At 38.1% G+C, this 20,941-nt stretch overlaps 1 protein-coding gene and 1 non-coding gene across 3 annotated transcripts in view; one reads left to right on the top strand and one right to left on the bottom strand.

Moving 5' to 3' along the window:
- RPN2 (ribophorin II) overlaps window positions 1–20,941 on the bottom strand; it is a 63,150-nt gene that overhangs the window by 16,345 nt on the left and 25,864 nt on the right. For both annotated transcript variants that reach the window (XM_008575421.1, XM_008575410.1), the window contains exons 5-10: window positions 19,713–19,788; window positions 18,601–18,735; window positions 16,360–16,536; window positions 14,623–14,741; window positions 12,965–13,070; window positions 455–546 (exon numbers count right to left, since the gene is read on the bottom strand). In XM_008575421.1, coding sequence (XP_008573643.1) covers window positions 455–546; window positions 12,965–13,070; window positions 14,623–14,741; window positions 16,360–16,536; window positions 18,601–18,735; window positions 19,713–19,788 — 705 coding nt within the window. The remainder of the gene's footprint in view (window positions 1–454; window positions 547–12,964; window positions 13,071–14,622; window positions 14,742–16,359; window positions 16,537–18,600; window positions 18,736–19,712; window positions 19,789–20,941) is intronic.
- Window positions 10,564–10,638, top strand: TRNAT-GGU. The gene has a single exon. It is a non-coding gene; the product is annotated as a tRNA-Thr (tRNA).

Raw genomic sequence — 20,941 nt, 5'->3', positions numbered from 1 at the left:
ACCCACCATGAGAGTTTCAATGAGGCCACTAAAAGCAAGTTCAGGACTGTGAAGACAAGGAGATTACACCAGAAGGTAAATTAATACACTCCTTCCTTCACTGTGAAAGTCTTCTTGTTAAAAAAAAATTGTCATCTGAACTAAATAATGTGCTCAGTGACATAGCCAACTGACTCAGACTTACATCCTGAGCTAAGCTCCTTATCTCGTTGCGGACTGGTAATAAACAGTTTGCTCATGGACTGAATACTTGTTATAAACAACCCCCAAATCTGTTTAGATGCCAAACAGAATCCCTGGTGTGGTACCAGTGGAACTCTGGCTTCTTTAATTTGGGGTGCAAGCTTGATCCTTGCTGACATAGAAATGATGTCTGGAGGGGCTCAGTGCCTGGGCATGTTCCTCTCAGCTCTTGAGCCTGGGCTCCCCCATTTCCTGTGTGGCATCCACCTACCGGATGGTTTTTGGTGCAATGCTCTGATCCTTATCCACAGTGGAAAGATCAACATTTGTGATACCAACTTCAGTGGAGATCTTGACTCTGAGCTAGAGGAAAACAGAGAAGACAATCAATCACCAAGTCAACAGGTGGGTATACAAGGAATTAACATGCGTGTCCAAAGTTTTCTACTCATAAAGGTGAGTAAAAGCATGAAAATAATCCTAGGACAGGAGTCTTCAAGGATTATAACAGAATTGATGCAGCCAGGTAGTATTTCTGCCCTCTTCCATTCTGAGGCCTAAAAAGTCACTCCTTAATTCTTATCCCTTCTTCCCTTCTCTGGCTTTGGCTGGATGGTATATATTTAAAAAGAAAAAGGAAAGTAGATCTTTTTATGTGTCCTTTAAAATAAATAAGGGGAAAAATTTTTAAGTAGTAACCTTTAAAAATAATTCAAATCAGGGCCGGCCCGGTGGCGCACTGCTATAGTGCGCCGCTTGGGAAGCGTGGGGGCGCTCCCGCCGAGGGTTCGGATCCCACATACAGACCGGTTCCCGCTCACTGGCTGAGCGAGGCGCGGGAGCAGCACCAAGGGTTGCGATCCCGTTGCCAGTCCCGGTCCGGTACGGGGGCGACACTGAGGGTTGCGATCCGTTGCCGGACCCAGAAAAAGACAAAAAAAAATAATAATAATAATAATAATTCAAATCAGGGCCGGCCCGGTGGCGCACTGGGGAGTGCGCCGCTTGGGAGAGTGGCGGCGCTCCCGCCGAGGGTTCAGATCCCATGTGGAGACCGGTTCCCGCTCACTGGCTGAGCGTGGTGTGGGCGCAGCACCGAGGGTTGCGAGCCCGTTGCCGGTCAGTAAAAAAGACAAAAAGGGAAAAAAAAAATAATAATAATAATTCAAATCAATAAGTACTCAATTCTAATGACAGCTAAGATTTACTGAAGGCTTATTATGTGAAAGGCACTGGCTTTGTAAAGACTATCTCATATAATCCTCACAATTCTGTAAGACAGTGCTATTTGAGATGAGGAAATTAAAATTTAGAGATTAAGCTGCTTGCTCAAGATTAGAGAGCTAGTTAGTGATAGAGTCAGTATTCAGTGTCATGCACTCGAACTCAGAATACATTTGCTCGGGCACCTCGTTATATTACTTCCCAACAACACTTACTTACTCTGCAGCAATGAGTACTGTTAACTCTGCCCATGAAGACCTTAGACATTAGGGTAGTTATGTGGACTGCTCACCAAGTACTTCCCATTCTCTTTCTGACCATGTGGCAGAATTCTCCTTCCCAGGCTCCTTGGAGTCAAGTATAGCCAGGTGCTTTGCTTTGGCCAATGAAATGCAAGCAGAAGTAAAGTGTGTCACTTCCAGGTGGAAGCTTTAAGAGTCAATGTGTGATGTTCTCTCTTCCTCTGACATGGACATAGACAACGTGAAGACAGAGGCTTGCTCCTTCAGCCAGGGTCCTGGAGTAAGGACAACATGAAGCAGAGCCTCCAGCTGACCCAATAAAGACACCTAGTGTCAGCAAAAAATAAACCTTTGTTGTTTTTAGCCACTGAGATTTGGAGTTTGTTATATGCACAAACTAGTCCATCTTGATTCTTACAGTGCTTGAATTTTATATGTTCCTTATAAACATTTTCGCAAAGAAGAGCTAGCTAATGCCAGTAAACAAGAAGTTTAAAAATTAGATTAAAATAAATGTAAATAGGGCCGGCCCGTGGCTCACTCGGTAGAGTGCGGTGCTGATAACACCAAGGCCCCGGGTTCGGATCCCACATAGGGATGGCCGGTTCGCTCACTGCTGAGCGTGGTGCTGACAACACCAAGTCAAGGGTTAAGATCCCCTTACCGGCCATCTTTTAAAAAAAAAAAAATAAATGTAAATATCCAAAAGAGCCAGAAAACATGTTAAAAATCTATTCGTGGGAAATTTCTGAGTTAAAATCTACGTTTGAATGTGTAAATTATGCAAACCCAAGGCACTTCTATGTGCAAACATATCTGTAGGCCTTCCAAATATTTGATAGGCTTGAATATAACACTTAAGGAAATCCTTGCCAAATCCACTGGTTTATAGTCTCAGTGAGGACCAAGGAATAGAGATAGAGGACTGGACATATAACTGAAGGATTGCTGCAGCATTTTTCTAACATGCTGTATCAAGGTGTGACAGGCTCAAATCAGGGCAAAAAAGAAAAAAAGGGATAAAGATAGTTATCAAGTAATTCCTCTTAAACTCTCTTTCCTGCTTCCATAATGACTATTTTGTGACAACAACCTCGATTATCAAGTTGAATAGGGGTGCTCTGTTTTGCTTATATATAAAAAAAAAAAATCTATATATATATAAGATTTATTCCCAGAAGCCATAAGGATATTACCATCTACTTTTGAATACACAGACACCTACCGGCAGAATAATCAGTATCAATGCCTGTCCTTGAGTCTAGGCAACTGGGTGAATTACAGCAGTAGAGGAGGGGGAAGGCAGCCACAAGTTGAATAGACCCCCCAAGGAAAGAGCTAGGAGCCTCTATTTTGGCTCTCTGGGCTTTCTACTGAGTAAAGAGCCTCACAACTCATACAGGGCTCAGAACCAGAGCAAGCTTTGCTGTATAAAGCTCAACTCACACAGGCACTGACACCATTTCCATTTGAAGACAAACTGGAATGGAAGGCTCAAGCAAAGAAGTAACCAAAGAGCTTGGTTAGGCTACTGATTTTTAGCAAGATACCCCACTGAGACCACTTTCCCTAAATCCCCCTACAGCATGTGGAGCACTTAGCCACAGAGGATATACAGAGATGGCAAGATGCACTTCCTGTCTCATATGCAAACCATAACAATAACAGACCAGGTTGCTGCTTTAATGAGGGATGTAAAAAGTGTTATGAAAACACAGGAGATGGAAGAACTATGACCCGAGTCTGCCTGGGAGTGGCCCCCTGGTTGGTTAGCAGGAATCGCTCCCATAGCAAGAAGAGTAAGGAAGAGGTTTGGAGGAATTAAGCAGGCCTCCAATTTTGACAGAGGTAGGAGATTAGAAATACTCCATGCTATAAAAATAATCTGTCTGCATAGTTAACTACTCTGCAATCTTCATCAACATTAACCAGATAACTCTCTTTATGAGTATTTCTGTTACTCATTCTCGTAAGGATTCATTCAATTTGTAAATGTGATCTTGAAATCACTGTCCAACCTACTAAATGTCTATACACAGGGGACTTGCTAAATAAATAATGGTATGTGCACACTATGAATTACTACTATGGAACAATTAAAAAAAAACAAGGTAAGGGCTGGCCCATGGCTTATTTGGGAGAGTGTGGTGCTGATAACACCAAGGCCAAGGGTTCAGATCCCTATATAGGGATGGCCAGTTAGCTCACTTGGGAGAGTGTGGTGCTGACAACACCAAGCCAAGGGTTAAGATTCCCTTACTGGTCATCTTTTAAAAAAATAATAAGAATAAAAAATAAAAAATACAAAAAAAAACAAGGTATATGTCTATGGACAGATATGGAGCTATTATCTCCTACTTTTGAATACACAGCCATCTAGTAGCAGAATTATATTTAGCTTCACTGCCTGTCATTGAGTCTAGGCAACTGGGTGAATTATGGCAGGAGCAGGGAATGGCTGTCATGTTAATAGATCCCTAAGGGTAAAGCTGGGACATAGACAACGTCTCTGCTTTGTGACAAAAGCAAAAAATACAACTGCTCATCAAATGATCTCTTTTGAGGACATAAAAAAGGATATGCTTACATTTACTGTTTTTTTTTCTTTTTCTTGTACATTCACTGTTATATGCATCCTTTTTTCTTAAAAGTTTCAAAGGAAACTGTTAATAATGTATTCTTCTGAGGATAGAACTGAGGGAATGGGAAAAGGCTCTTATACTTCATTACATACCTTTCTGTACCTTGAAATTTTTTTAACTACATGTACATTTTACTCCTGTTTTTTAGATATAGAGATTATCTTGGCAAAGAGATTGTGGGTCATATACTGTCTTTATATACTTTTTGTATTAAAAAAGTAACATCCAATAAATATGATTTTAATAATAATCACTCTCGCTTTCAGCAAATGGATAGACACAAACAGATATTTAAATAATTGTGAAAGGCTCCTCAATGTATCTTAATCATAGTGGTAAGGAGGCCATCAGCTTTCAGGCTTTCACCCAGAATCCTTTTTGTTTGTTTTTTGTTGTTGTTGTTTTACACTCAGAATCTTTACTGTAACTTTCAGCAGTAAAATGACCATTAAAGATTGCTAGTCAAGAATTCAGCTATGTGTTTGTTCTAAAGACATCAAGAGCATTCCCAGACAATACAGACATGTGGAGTGAACAAAAGGGCAAACTGTAGTGAATTCAACTCATTTTTGGTTTGCTCTCAGCCCTAATTTTAAAAGGCTCCCTACATTACAGCTTTCTTTGCTGCACAGAAACACTATAGGGCTATTCTTAAATAGGGAACAGTTTATAACAAATCCTGCTCCTGAAGACTTACTACAAATGGGTCTCTGGAAACACTCAAAAGAAAAGCATTTGTATGCTACTCTTTTAAAGCAAACTGAGAAATAAAAATCACCCTAACTCTTTTCAAAGCCCTGTTTAAAAGAGTTGGGTGTAGGATCTCTGTTGGTTAGCTGCTGCTTCCTTCAAACCAACACTGAAGGATTAGTTTTTATAATAGGAAAGGAACCTGTTTCTCCACTTTAAATGCAGCTAAGCTTGCTTTACACTGGATCATGCTAGTCCTTTCTTTGCCTGCGCTGCATGCCACAAACATCTCAAAAAATGTTTTAATGCCAGGAAATGCAGTCTTTCTGCTGGGAGTAATAACCCCCCTTGTTTAGCTTATTACTGTCAAAAATGATGGTGCATTAGGGGCAATTAATGCTAATGAAAGCTTCCAAAACCCATGCTTCCCCTGACAACCAGTCCGATGTCAATGAGTGCTATTAGAGGCCACCTACCACACCAAACCACCTTAATGCACTCTGACCAATGTCAAGCATCTCCACGGAGAGCAAACAGGACTCACTGACCCACTCTGAGACTCTAACTGTGACTATTACTGAAATTACAAAGTAAAGTTGCATATATGGCAAAGGTCAGAGCCGACTCTCTCTCTCTCTCTCTCTCTCACACACACACACACACACACACACACACACACACACACATGCACAGTAAGCTCTAATGTAATAAAGAGGAAGAGAGATTCTGTAATGCTTAGTCCATGACCAAAGTGGAAAAGGACAGCAAATGGCCTCAGTGGGGTTTATTACCATTGCATGAACAACAGCTATTACCCATTTTTGCTATTTTATACTTAGATAATTTTTCTAACAACCACAGAAACACTTGGACAAACATCAGCTTTGATGTTACAAAAAGCCAAGCTGTTACAGTAATCAAGACAGCATGGTATTAGCATAAGGACAAAAATACAGATTAATGGAACAGAATTGTGAGTCCAGAAATTAACCCCTACATTAATGATCAATTGATTTCTGACAAGGATGGCAAGATATTCAATGGGGGGCCGGCCCGGTGGTGCACTGCTACAGTGCGCCGCTTGGGAGCGCGGCAGCGCTCCCGCCGAGGGTTCGAATCCCACATACAGACCGGCCGCTCACTGGCTGAGCGAGGTGCGGGCGCAACACCAAGGGTTGCGATCCCGTTGCCGGTCCCGGTCCAGTGCGGGCACGACACTGAGGGTTGCGATCCATTGCCGGTCATGAAAAAAAGACAAAAAAGGAAAAAAAAAAAAAAAAGATATTCAATGGGAAAAAATGGTCTTTTCAACCAATTATGCTTGACAACTGGATATCCACATGCAAAAGAAGGAGGCTGGACCTCTACTTCATATCCTATACAAAAATTAACTCCACATGGATCAGAAACTTAAGAGTAACAGCTAAAACTATAAAATTCTTATAAGAAAACAAAGTAGCAAATGTTCATGACCTTGTTTAAGCAATGATTCCTTTTTTTTTTTTTTGTCTTTTCATGACCGGTAAGGGGATCGCAACCCTTGGTGTGGTGTCACCCGCACCGCGCTCAGCCAGTGAGTGCACCGGCCATTCCTATATAGGATCCGAACCCGCGGCGGGAGCGTCGCTACGCTCCCAGCGCCACACTCTCCCGAGTGTGCCACGGGCTCGGTCCAATGATTCCTTAACTGTGATACCTATTGGAGAGAAATTGGTTAATGAACACAAAGAATGAGTATGTTTTGTAATGACAAATATGCCAACTATCCTGATTTGATCATCACATATTATACACAGATACTGATAGTCAATTCTGTACCCCACAAATATGTATAACCAATTATGTTTCAATTAGAAAAAATTATGGGCCGGCCCGGTGGCGCACTCGGTAGAGTGCGGTGCTTGGGAGCATGGCGGCGCTCCCGCCGAGGGTTCGGATCCCATATAGAGACCAGTCCGCTCACTGGCTGAGCGTGGTGCGGGCGCAACACCGAGGGTTGCAATCCCGTTACCGGTCACGAAAAAAGACAAAAAGAAAAAAAAAAAAAGAAAAAATTATGACACCTAAAGCACAAGCAACAAAAGAAAAAGAAATTGAACTTCATCAAAATTAAAACATTTTGTGCTTCAAAAGACAACATCGAAAAAGTGAGAGGCTCGCAGGTTAGCTCAGTTGGATAGAGTGTGGTGCTGATAACACAAAGGTCCAGGTTTTGATCCCTGTACTGGTCAGCTGCCAAAATAAAAATAAAAAAGAAAGTGAAAAGACAACCTATAGACTGTGAGAAAATATTTGCAACAAATCATGTATCTGATAAGGGACTTGTAACCAGAATATATAAAGAACTCTTATGATTCAGTAACATAAAAAGACAAGTAAAAGGAAATAAGAGGTATACAGACTGGGAAGGAAGAAATAAAAAGACCAAAAAAAATTTTTTTAAATGGGCCAAGGATCTGAATAGACATTTTTCCAAAGAAGATATACGAATGACCACTAAGCACATGAAAAGATGTTCGACATCATTAGCCATCAGGGAAATGCAAATTAAAACCATGAGATACCACATCACACCCACTAGGATGGCTATAACAAAAAAGATAGTAATAACAAGTGTTGATGAGGATGTAGAGAAATTGGAACTCTTATACATACTTGGTAGGAATGTATAGTAACATATAAGTGTTAGGATAGTTTTTTCCATTTCTGAGAAAAATGTCATTGGAATTTTGATGGGGATTGCATTGACTTTGTAGATCACTTTGGGTAGTATGGACATTTTCAATGTTGATTCTTCCAATCCAAGAGCATGGGATATCTTTCCATCTTCTTGTGTCCTCTTTAATTTCTCTCAACAGTGGTTTGTAGTTCTCTTTGTAGAGATTTTTCACATCCTTGGTTAACTTTATTCCTAAGTATTTTACTTTTTTGGTGGCTATTGTAAATGAGCTAGCTTTCTTGATTTCTTTTTCTGCATGTTCACTGTTGGAGTACAGAAATGCTACTGATTTCTGTGTGTTGATTTTGTATGCTGCAACTTTGCTGAAATCATTTATCAACTCTTAAGAGTTTTTTGTAGAGGCTTTAGGTTGTTCAATATATCATGTCATCTGCAAACAGGCCCAGTTTGACTTCTTCCTTTCCAATCTGGATGCCCTTTATTTCCTTCTCTTCTCTGATTGCTCTGGCTAGTACTTCCAATACTACATTGAATAAGAGTGGTGAGGGTGGGCATCCTTGTCTAGTTCCTGTTCAGGATGATATTGGGAGTGGGCTTATCTATCATATATGGCTTTAATCATGTTGAGATACTTTCCGTCTATATCTAACTTGTAGAGAGTCTTTATCATGAATGAATGTTGAATTTTATCAAATGCTTTTTCAGCGTCTATAGAGATGATCATATGGTCCTTGTGTTTCATTGTATTGATGCGATGTATCACATTTACTGATTTGCTTATGTTGAACCAAGCTTGCATCCCTGGGATGAATCCCACTTGATCATGGTATATAATTTTGTGAATGTGTTGCTGTATTCTGTTAGCTAGCATTTTATCTAAGATTTTTGCATCTATATTTATCAAGGATATTGGCCTGTAGTTTTCTTTTTTTGTTGTATCTTTGTCTGATTTTGGTATCAGGGTGACGTTTGCATCATGGAATGAGTTTGTGAGAATGGCCTCTGTTTTAATCTTTTTCTATTGATTTTCAGATGCAACTAATATGATGTCTTCGAAATCCTTAAACTGTCATGAGTAATTCACAAATTCTCTATTGTCTTTTAATTCCCTATTACATATATTTCTGTTGTAATCTTTGTTATTTCCTACTTATACTTCCTTTGGGTTTACTTTGCTCTATTTTTCCTATTTTCTTAAGGCAGAAATTTACATTACTGACTTGAGATTTTTCTTATTTTTAATATAGGTGTTTACAAGTATAAATTTTCTTCTAAGCACTGCATGAGCCCTGCATCCTAAAAATTTTGATATGTTGTGCTTTGATCTTTATTTCAAAGTACTCTCTAATTTTCCTGTGACTTTTCTTTTTACCCATTGTGTATTTAGGGAAGTGTTGTTTAATTTCCACACATTTTTGAGTTTTCTAAATTACCTTCTGTTATTATGGTCAGAGAACATATATTCTATGACCATAGTCTTTGTTTTCAAAAAAAGGAATAATTTAAACAAATAAACAAAAAACTCATGGAAAGATTTCCATTATCTTTCAATTCTATTTTTTCATGAACTTTCTGAAGTGCCATTGTGCTTATATTCTGTTTTATTATTTTTTAATGTAATTTATTTTGCTAAACTTAGACATTTAATTTCTGTTCTTAATTTCTTTTTATTAAGTTCTTAATTGCTAATTAGCTTAGAAATTAATTTGATATTTGCATGCTTTTGGAAGACTTTAGAGAGCTATTCCAAATAATTGTAGAGATTATAAAATGAAATATGTACAATTTAATAGTTCTACATCTCCAGTTTTTGTGAAAATTTGGAGCCCTACTTTCTACAGAGTATTTTGTTACTCATCTGTTATTCAGTTTCTGTATTTGTTGTTTGATCAAATAAATGTGCATATCCTTAAAAATAGTAAAATAAAATTTAAAAATAAAGGATTTATCTCAAATCACATAGGCACAGCAAAATAAATAAAGATAAAAATAATAATAATAAAAAGACTAACAAACCAAATGAAAAACAGGCAAAAGACATATGATAACTCATAGGAAAGGAAAACTAAATGGGCAATAAATACAAGAAAACACACACGCTTCACTCGTAACCATGTAAAAACATTAAAACAACAAGATACCACTTTTATTTATCAGATTATTAAAAACTGATAATACCAAATATTGATAAGAATATTAAAAAAAGAGCAAGTTGGCAATACCTAATAAAGCAACAACAAAGGACTGGTGGAAAAGACATTCACAGGTGGAAATCAACAGAACTTAGTAACTGACTAGAAGTTAGAAGTGAAAAGAACGGAAGAGATCAAGAACAACTGAGATATAAACCTGGCATCTGAGCTCAACATCTTGTTACCAAGGTAAGGAAGGTGGAAAGAAGAAGGTTTCAGGAAAAAAACAAAAAAAGCACTTTCCTTTCAATGTGCTAAAATGCAAATAAGGCCTGTTACTGAAGGAAACTAACATCAAAAGAATCCAGATTTTAAAGGTTCAAACTATAAATGACAATAGTTTCTATCCAAATGTTATGTTAGTGAATGGACTAGGATCAGATGTCTCATGCTCAAAAGGTCAGACATGAGGCAGAGAGACTAGCATTCCAGAAAACATATTCCTTTCTGACAAACTTTAAATATAAGCATTTAATCTACCTATGTTAAGTAACATTTGAAAAGGTCAAACTCTAGCTGACTACTCCTTTCATTAAAAGAAAGTGAGCATCACAGGAGCCAACTTGAGGAGCTCTCCAAAGGCAAAATCTATGACAATATGAGCAACAAAATAAATGACAGCAATTAATCATAATCTTTACAGTAAAATAAATATCCATAATATAATATATTTAAACATATGAGTGTACTTCAAAACATTCATGGGGGCTGGCCAGTTAGCTCAGTTGGTTAGAGTGTGGTGCTGGTAACACCAAGGTCAAGGGTTCAGATCCCCTTACTGGCCAGCTGCTAAAAAACAAAAGAAAATGTTCATGGAAAGATTAGTATTATCTTTTAAATTTTTTTCATTTTTATTTAGTTATTTATTTTTTAGTACTATCTTCTAATTCTAATTTCCACAAACATTTTGAAGTACCCTCGTATTACATAAATCATATACAATATATTACATTATAAATATATTATAATAAATATATTTTCATAATTATAAATAATTGAATAAATAAATGAGAGAGAAAGGACACTTTTTTTTCTTATGGTAGAATTCCAATTAATAAATGTAGAAGGTATGAAAGAAAGAAAATCGACTTTTGGCAAACATCATAGTAATAACTGTCGCACACAAGATCATCAGGATATTTGCAGAGTCTCACAGTATCACCCCACTAGATAGTTATTACAAAGCAGAAAAACAGCAACTTTACAGGGAGAAGCCTAGTAGACACCACCTTACCCAAGTGACCAAGGTTACAGTAATGAGACATGTCAACATCATACACTTCTTGATACAATGCACTGAGAAGCACAGAGAATCACATTTGGAGTTTTCTTGCAAAAAACACATGACCTGAATTTAATCATCAGGAAACATGAGACAAACCCAAGCTGAGGTGCATTCTACAAAGTAACTGGCCAGTACTCTTCAAAAGTATCAAGGTCATGAAAGACAAAGAAATTATCTTAAATTACCTTAAGATTAAAGTGACATGACAACTCAAGGAATACATGATCCTGGATTGAATAGTGGACCAGGAAAGGGACATGAGTAGGACAATTGGCGAAATTTGAATTAAGGTTTGTTGATTAGTTAATAGTACTATATCAATGTTAATTTCCTGGTATTGACAATCATATTATAGTAACATAACACATTAACATTTGGGGAAACTGGGTGAAGTGTATGTGGGAATTCTACATATTATTTTTGCAAATGTTATTAGGATTTAAATGATTTCAAAATGAAAAGATTAAAAAATTTTCAATTAAGAAAAGTGAATGGAAAATGACATTTGAATAGTAAAAAACATGGTTGTCACAAACAGCATACATTTAACATTTCAGGAAAGGCACAGTACCACTCCAAGATCCCTCCTCCACAAAAGGCACAATGATGTAGTCAAGTAGATGCAGCAAGGACACTGAAACTTGACAGAAACATTGAGAAATGACAGCTGGAAGCAGTGGAAGAGAAAGGAGAAAGTAACACTAAAAAAGGCCAGCTATTGGAGCTGTACACAGCCTCTGAGGCTAGCTCTATATTCAAGGCTTATTACCGAACTAGTATTGTACAGGGGATCTATCCACACATAGGACGGTTGATCTTGGACAAGTTACTCCGCTCCTTTGAATTTCATCTATGAAATGAAGATGACTCTACCCATCTTCCAGGGTTGTAAGAATAACATAATATAAGCAAAAGCACATAGAACTGTGCTTCTCATGGAGCAGGCATTCAACAAAGGGTTCATATTGATGATCCTAATTTGGAGTAAGAAAGGGTTCAACCATATTTCCAGAGTTCAAGAAAGTAGGAAAATGTGTCATTCATCTTAAATAAAGTTCCTTAAAGTGGGCTGGCCGGTTAGTTCACTTGGTTAGAGTGTGGTACTGGTAACACCAAGGTTAAGGGTTCAGATCCCCATACTGGCCAGCAATCAAAAGAAAAAAAAATTAAATAAAAAATAAAAAGGTTAAAGCAAAACCACAGTGCCTGAAAGGGTAAACTTCAATTAGCTGAGAAATACGCTAATGTGAAATACCTCATTCCCACAAAGCATTAGATAAATGAGACTTAGCTTTCTATCCTTAAAGCTACTTGGATCTTCAACCCAACTTGAGCTACCTAAACATCTGGAACACAATTCATTATGAAAGATTACCAATTTTCTTCTGTGCTCTACCCAGATAGCCTCATTACAGTGTTACATATGCGTCACTTGACGCTTTTTCTCACTTAATTGGCATCAAGCACTTTTCTAAACCTACCAAGGCCTATCTCACCAGACATTTTACGATTATTTATGCCTCAGTGGAATTATGGGTGATTTTTATTTTTTCTACTTCTAAATTTTATGTAAGATAGTAATGCTAAATTATAATGGAAAATGAATAATTTACAAATAAATATAAATTTGCTATGACCAAGATTCTGATTTACTGCCTTGGCTAAGTCTGTCTAACAGCATAGTTCAAACATATCCCTCTCAACAGTCACATCAGCTTGATCACACAGATAAGTCAATAAATCAGACTACTAATGCTGTGTTACTTACTTGGTTATTTTCTTGGATATATTAACATGGCAATGGAGATGACAAGAAAAGCACCTACCTCTACAGCATTTGCAATATAACGGTTGTCACCTTCAACTTTGACAGAGAAGTCATAATAACCACTGGAAAATTTGACATTCATGAAGTTTAGTTCAAAAACATCCCTGTTAAGAATGACAGCAGGGTTAGCAAGAATGCATGTAGGGAAGTCATGAATATAACAAACACAGGCTACAAAGTGTCTCCTTGAGACAGTCCAGGGCTACACCACTCCCTAACTTTTCAACTTCCCACTCCACTTGGGCAATCTCCTGCTCAATCACAGATTACAATGTGTGAAAAACTGAAAAACTATCTGCAGTGAATTCCTCTCCCAAATTTCCAAAGTTTTCTTTCCCTTTGTTTCCTCCTTAGCTCCTAAAATTCCACCTCCTTCTAGTAGCTTTCCATACTTTAATGTAAAACAGGTAGGCCTACAGTACAATCCCAATCAAGTTTAACCAAAAAAAATATAGAAGGAAATACCCCAAATGCTCAAAGAGGTTGGTGTAGGGAAGTATAAATGTGGGTCTTTTTATGGCATTATTTCTACTTTTCCATGTTTTATACATTTCCCAAAAAGGACATAATTTACTTTTATGAAAAATATTAATAATTTTTATTTTGAAGAAAAAAAGGTAGAGAAGTTCTAACTCTAACTATATAGCAAATTCCCAGTCTTTTACCACTCTACTAATCATTCTTTAAAAAGATTTTGCTTTTTAATTTCACATATTGCCTATGTATCTTTATGACTAAGAAATGTATTTTCTCTCTAAAATTCAAAACTTCTGATCTCAGTAACTTACTAATTTAACACTTAACAAAATCTCATGCAAAAACTGACCCATAATTTCAAAAAAATTTACATAGCAACAAAATGCAGCCATTAAAAATGACTGCAGAAAAATATTTAATCCTATCGGGAAATGTTCATGACACATTGCTATAGCTAAAACATAATCCTAATTAAATTTTAAAGATGTATTTACATACATAGAAAAAATAGTGACAAAAAAGACTGTAAAATGTTAGCAGTTATCTGTGGGTGGTAGAATTATGCGTGATTTTTATTTTCTTATTCGTCCTTTCTGTATTTTTCCTATAATAAACATGTATTTTCATACATCAGGAAAAAAAGATTAAATTTTAAAATAGCTATTTATATCATAACAACATAGAACCAACTAGAAATAAAGAAGGAAGTAGTAAAACCAAAATTCTCTTCATTTAAAAAATCCTCTTCTTGGGCTGGCCCGGTGGTGCACTGGATAGTGCACCGCTTGGGAAGCGCGGCAGCGCTCCCGCCCGAGGGTTCGGATCCCACATACAGACCGGTTCCCGCTCACTGGCTGAGCGAGGCGCAGGAGCAACACCGAGGGTTGCAATCCCGTTGCCGGTCCCCGGTCTGGTATGGGGCAACACTGAGGGTTGCAATCCGTTGCCGGACACAGAAAAAAGACAAAAGACAAAAAAAAAAAAAAATCCTCTTCTTATATTCAACTATAGGATTTTGATACCAGTAGATCAAATTTACCTAGCTGAAATTTAGGTAAAGTTGATTTTATGATCTTGGTAATATCCATATTAATCTGTTACAGCCATATTAATCTGGCTGCAGGTTAACTTTCCAAAACAAATAGGTTGGCGCCCTATATAAACATGCTTGGGACTTACCCTACAGGGGTGAAAGATGTCTTCTGGAGCACAGTAGCTCTGGAAGCAACAGATTTAGCATGTTCTAGTTTAACTGTGGCCTGAGTCAGAGGCTGGGACAGAACATTGGTGACTTGCAACTAGAAATAAATAAAAAATTATCTGTAGCAACAAAGGCTGAGAGAGTAGAGAATTTTATTTCTGGGGTGCTTTATTTATAGGGAACAAGCTCTGCTGGAGAAAAAACACCTTGCTTCAAGAAATCTTCACTTTGTTCTGCTGCCTATCAGATCAAATAAAGAAAAAACACAATTCGGTTAGGAATGGGATAGATTATAGAATGCTATAGCTGGGGAGGATCCTGAAGATGATCTTGCCCAATTATCTCAGTTTTCAGACAAGGAAACTAGAGCCCAGGCAAAGAAAATAACTGGTCCCAAATTACAGACAGTTATGTTTCCTTCTTTCTGATCCCCTCTTCTATCAACTCTACTACAGTATCTCAAAAAAAAGTTATAAACAAGCAAAATACTTTAGGAAGGTATGAGCAATGGGAAAACTAAAGAAATATGGATAACAATAATTATTATTTGTTGAAAACCAGCTATATGAGTGGTCTTCAAAAAGTTTATGGAGAGATTCATATTATCTTTTAATTGTATTATTCCACAAACTCTTTGATGTACATTCATATAGCAGATACTAGGGTAGGGCCTTTACATATATCCTCCCATCAATCCTATGAGATAGACAGCACAATACCTATTTTACAGACGAAGAGACTAAGGCGACAAGAGGTTAAGGAACTTCCAAAGGCCACATGGCCAGTTAAGTGGTTGAGTCATAATTCAAACCCCAGTCTATGTAGCTTCAAAGCCAATGCTTTTTTCCACTTGTTCTCTTAGTCCCCCTTGAGTCATGATGAACTACATTAATCAGGTTACTTCTCACCCCAGTCTTTGCTGAGGGGATATGAGTTGTACGTGGGGAGAGGATAGTAAATTTTGAAGTACAAGGCACTTCCTCAGGAGGAGGTCCACAGGGTCCACCAAAGAAGAAGAACTTATGGGATAGATGGGACTGTCCTATACGGAACTCCAACATTTAGACATAAACAAAATGCTAATTTCTGATGAAGATCTTAGCTTGTCAATGGTTTCCAGACAAAAACAAAGAATTGCCTCATTTGAGATGAAACTTCTAAGTGATTTCAAGATCTGTGCTTTTGCTCTGTTCAAAGAGTAAACACAAAAGAGAAGTCTATGCTTCCTGCTGAGTAACAGGGGAGACTATGCTATGAAAAAAGCAGAAAGATACACTAACAGCACCAGGAAGAGACCTGATATTTATTTTAACAACTTATGTACCAGAATTACTTGGGAATTATAACAGCTGTCTTAAAACGATGTGTTCAGAAAGTTTTGGTACTCGGAAATGCATTTTAAAAGACTTTTCTGTACATCTGGAGTTACAAACCCAGAAATGCAATTTTCTTGCATTCAATTTATTGAAAGCCTGTACTATTTAAAATCCTCTGGGGGAAAAAATTTTGGGGGGATAGATTTGAAGGGTTCTGTGACTGGTATACCCATGGTCATGTCCCCATTTCCAGGCTAAGGAAAAGAGTCTTGCCCTGCATATAATGAGTGTGTCTTTATGGGAGCTACAACTAGCTGTGTATCATAGTCTTGACATTTGTGAAAGCCTTGCAGTGGCAACGGTGATCAGGATGGCATATTGTGGGCATGGAAGTCATACCCGCAGGATAGCCTGTTCATGAATATCGGAAGCAGAGCCATCGGGCACAACCACAACTGGAACATGGTAGCGATTCTGGGAGAGTGCAGCGGCAGCAGAGGCCACGCTGAAGGCTTCTGAGAGCGATTCAAAGTTCTTCTTGCTGAAGACTGCGTTCATCAGCTGGATGACCTGATCCTGAAAGAAAAGTGGCTACAGATCTTTCTCTGGCCAGAAGGTGGTAGAGCCACCCTTTTCTCCCCGTAGGATTAGAGTCATTCCCTTAAGATCTTTCAGCCACTAATACAAAAATGTAAAGGGAGAAAAAGCCAATATTCTGCACTTTAAAACTTTGGTTGTTTTTGTCCATCTTCCATTATAAACTGAAATTCATGCATTATATGTCAACCATTTAATGAATGCTTACTATACAAATGCAAGATACTTCCATATAACTACTGAGATATATGAAAGTATGTTATAAAACACATATAGCAGTAATCATTTGTTAAATGCCTATATGTGCCAGGCATCATGATAGGTGGTTCACATGCATTAACCAGAATCTTGACAAAAACCCAAAAAGATTGGTGTGATGTTTTCCAAATGAGGAAACTGAGGCTAAAGAAGATTAAGTAACTTTTACAAGTTACAACAGGAAAAAAAAAATAGCAAGAACAAAATTCAAACATAGGTCTGTTTGTCTCCAAAGCCCTTCCACAAGAAAATCTGTTCTTTCCTGATTCCCATCACCTGCCCAGCTAAACTACCTTCCCTCCCAACCTACCTCTAAGTAGTAAATTGGGGCTGTTCATATTTCTAAGACCAAATTTTATAGCAAAAATGGCAAAAATGTACATTAAGAGAAACTAAAATAACTCTCCATTAAGGACTAATGGTCTGCTTAGAGGAGAAAACCAAAAGCAATTTTTTAAAAAGCATTATTAAAATTCTGGAGGTTGTTTGCTTAGAGGGAAACATTTTCCATTTCAATCAGTTTTGTTTTTAAAAATCTGCTGCTAACAAAAGAGCTCCCTTGTTCCTGACAGTGTTATTCACAGTCGACATGAAATAATTTTCTTTAATTGTACCAATTACATTTTTCCATCAGTAGGCTGTTGACATGTTAAAATAGGTGACTATTCACCAGAACTATTGTATCAAAAGCAGTGACAGCAAAATTACTCTAGCCAAATACCTGGTTAGTAGAAGCTTAGAAATAAGGCAGGAAAAAGTTTAAGTTGTATATGCAGAATATCACCAATTCATCTACTTTACTGTGTATAGAAGATAATAATTTGTACCCTAAGACCCCCATTCCTGCACTTTCACCTGTTACAGAAATCAAAAGGGAGTATGATATTTCTAGACCTCCTACAGTTAGGATGAAGGAAAAGACACAAAATGAATGCAATACGTGAATAAATTACTAGATCATACCCTCTGGAGAAAATACTAAATTAATTCAAGTTATCCAAGACAGATCATTATTTACCATTTACTTCAAGAAACTAGGCACAAAATTCATAATGCATAAAAAAAATGGGAAGTTCTAACTTCAAACCCTAATCTCTCCTCCTAAAATTTAAATAATAGCAGCTTATATTTTAAGTACTTTAGATCAAAGGTTGGTAACCTTCTCACAGACAAGGGGTATAAAGAAGGTCCTACTCAAAAAGACTTCCCATACACATTCCAATTAAAGGTTCTTTCAGGTTAACAAGCTCGTCTTAAAAAAAAAAAAAAAGAATTACCTCTTGTGTATATCTGGTAGACATGTGCCTCTCAGTGAACTATGTCAAAAAGCAAAGATTAGCTAAGATTTAGCCATTGCTGAGGATGAGGCGGGAGGAAAGAGAATAGGCCATTTTGAAGTACAGGGCGCTTCTCAGAGAAAGAGGATTTGCATGTGCCACCAACGTGGAAAGCTTTCACGAGACAATGTGGAAGGGGTACCGGGAAGAAAGCAGAGATGAAGCAGGAGTAATACACTTGGCCCTCTTGCCACTACCTCAGGACATGTCCGTACTCCATTTAAAAAAAAGTGTGACCATGTGTTTACATGTCTGTCCCACTGACAACCAGTTTCTTGAAGACAGGCATTACGTCTTTCTATTTCTCATTCTTAATGCTTAACCTGAGACACTGAGTGACAGCACTCCAGGTGCTGTCTGAACATCCCTCTCTGACAAAAGCCATCCTTAAGCAGATAAAGTTAACAATCCCTTTGGGTTTCGCGCCAGAGAATTGTCAGACAGGCACCTCCTTAATGGATGGTTCAGTCCCCACATGGTCCATGAGCTTGTAGGTGGCAGTCACAAATAACGCCGTTGTTTCCAGGCCTTCTTCAAACTGGAGATACACACCCCCCAGTTCATCCAGGCGAGCAACAAGGTCCTGTCACAACAAAACAGAAGCATGTTGGAAGTCAAGTGATAATAGAAATGAGATGCACAAACCATGTCACCCCAGCACAGACAGTTTTGAGAAATCTCTCACTCTAAATCTGACGACCACCTCAGTTACTTAGTACTTTCTCAAGAAAGACGCTTAGGCAGAGAGTAAGTCTATCATACAGACATCTGAAGAAAACAGTATCTTCTGCAGCTCTGGGAGTGCTCCTTTCCTGCCCCTTGTACTCAGGTGCAAGCCCAGGAGTCATGGCACTGAGGGCGCCAGCTGCCCTAGGCAGAAGGTCAGTGGGCCAGGCTGCAGTTCACCCAGGAAGCATCACAACAAATGGATTCCATGGCCTTCCATTTGGACACACCCTACATAGCATAGCACTTCCCTTTCTTATTCAATGCTCTGAAAGACAAAGAGAGACCTACTGCCCTCCTGGGCAACACGGCAGCTAACTAGGCAGCTAACATGCCTGTGGAGTACCTGGTGATGGCACTGTCAGGACTGCCTGTCACCACTAGTTATGCAGCCCAAGCGAGTGGTCCCTGAAGAGCAAGATGTCCTGGGCAAAAGACAGAGTAAGAATAAAAGCAGTGACCACTTTCTGAGTACCTATTATGGACCAGGCATTTTCACTTGTTCCTACCACCATCACATAAGGAAATTGAGGCTCACAGACATTAAGCAACTTGCCTAAAATTACAAAGCAGTAAATAGCAGAAAAAAGTATTTGAATTTTGGGTTTGTTGGACTCTGAAAACAGTAGACTATTGGATTATATCTACAAAAGGCTAGAAAAGCAGTTTGTTGCCTAATTATGGTGTAACTATATCAGCCTAACAAATATTCCCTCAGACATATTGCTCTAATACAAAGAACAGAAGTGTGCCATGGATATGAAACAAAATGTAACCAGCTGTAACAAATTGTGCATGTCTATCTGCCAAAGACAGGAACTGGGAGATCCATACCTCTATTTCCTCCACGATGTTCCTCAGGTCAGCCTGCTGGGACAGATGGGATGCTGTTTGCAGAGCCTGAACTGTCCTGGAAGGTAAAGAGTAGAACCCCAATGAATGGCAAGTCTCCTTTCATCTACTCACACCTTCCTATATCAGGATACCTTCACAAATACCTGCTCTGTACTTTAGAAGTATAAGTTGGTCTCAGCCTTTAAGGAGTTTATTTACAATCTGGTTGGGAAAGATGTGACAATGACTAGAAAAGATCATTAAGCTTGAGCAGACAACCCAGGCAACAGAGCTGGCAGTAAAAACTGTGGGCATAGAGAATAGGGGGAGCACAGGTTCATGCCCTCTGATAATCTGTTTTGTTCCTAATGACATCACATATATAACACCAAGACCAAGAATTAATTAAGTTTCTAAGAGATATGCTCTTAGGGAGAACAGGATTCAAACAAAGTGTTATTTGGCATCCGCTATGTTGTAGGAGGCACTATGCTAGGTAGAAATTGGCTGCCTATTAATTTTCTATTTTTCTTATTCCAAGACCAAAGAAATATTGTGGTATCTACATTTGTAGATTATTGGGTAGGATTTGGAGCAACTTTTGAAAAAGCAGAGTAATACAATATGGAGAAGAAGCACAGGTTGAATGGTTAACACTTCTGCTATCAACATTCTGCTGGGAGACCTGAAAGTCATTCATCCTTCAGGCATTTACAAAAGGGAACAGAAGATTTGGTTCCAAAACCAGAGTCTATTCTTTTTTTCTTTTTCTATCATTTATTTTTTATTATAAAAGTACATATTTGTCAAAAATTCAAACAATACATTACTAAAGAAGTTGAAATTCCTGTAATACCTATCCTTAAAAGATAACTGTTCTCTAACTTATTTTTAATTTAGTTTATGTGTACATCTTTCCAAATGAGTACATATAAATGTATTTCATACTTATTAACAATGACATAGTATTGCACTGCCTAAATGTACCACAATTTACTCAATCACCAATTGATAAACACTTGTTTTAATAGGTCATACAATACTTTAACTGACAACCCTTATTATATATATATAATTTTTAAAAATTTATTGAGAGGGGCCGGCCGGGTGGCGCACTGCTACAGTGCGCCGCTTGAGAAGCGCGGCGGCGCTCCCGCCGAGGGTTCGGATCCCACATACAGACCGGTTCCCGCTCACTGGCTGAGCGAGGCGCGGGAGCAACACCTAGG

Source organism: Galeopterus variegatus, unplaced genomic scaffold (genome assembly GCF_000696425.1).
Source record: "Galeopterus variegatus unplaced genomic scaffold, G_variegatus-3.0.2 Scaffold59, whole genome shotgun sequence".
NCBI classification, from domain to species: domain Eukaryota; kingdom Metazoa; phylum Chordata; class Mammalia; order Dermoptera; family Cynocephalidae; genus Galeopterus; species Galeopterus variegatus.
This window is presented reverse-complemented; position numbering and strand designations above follow the sequence as displayed.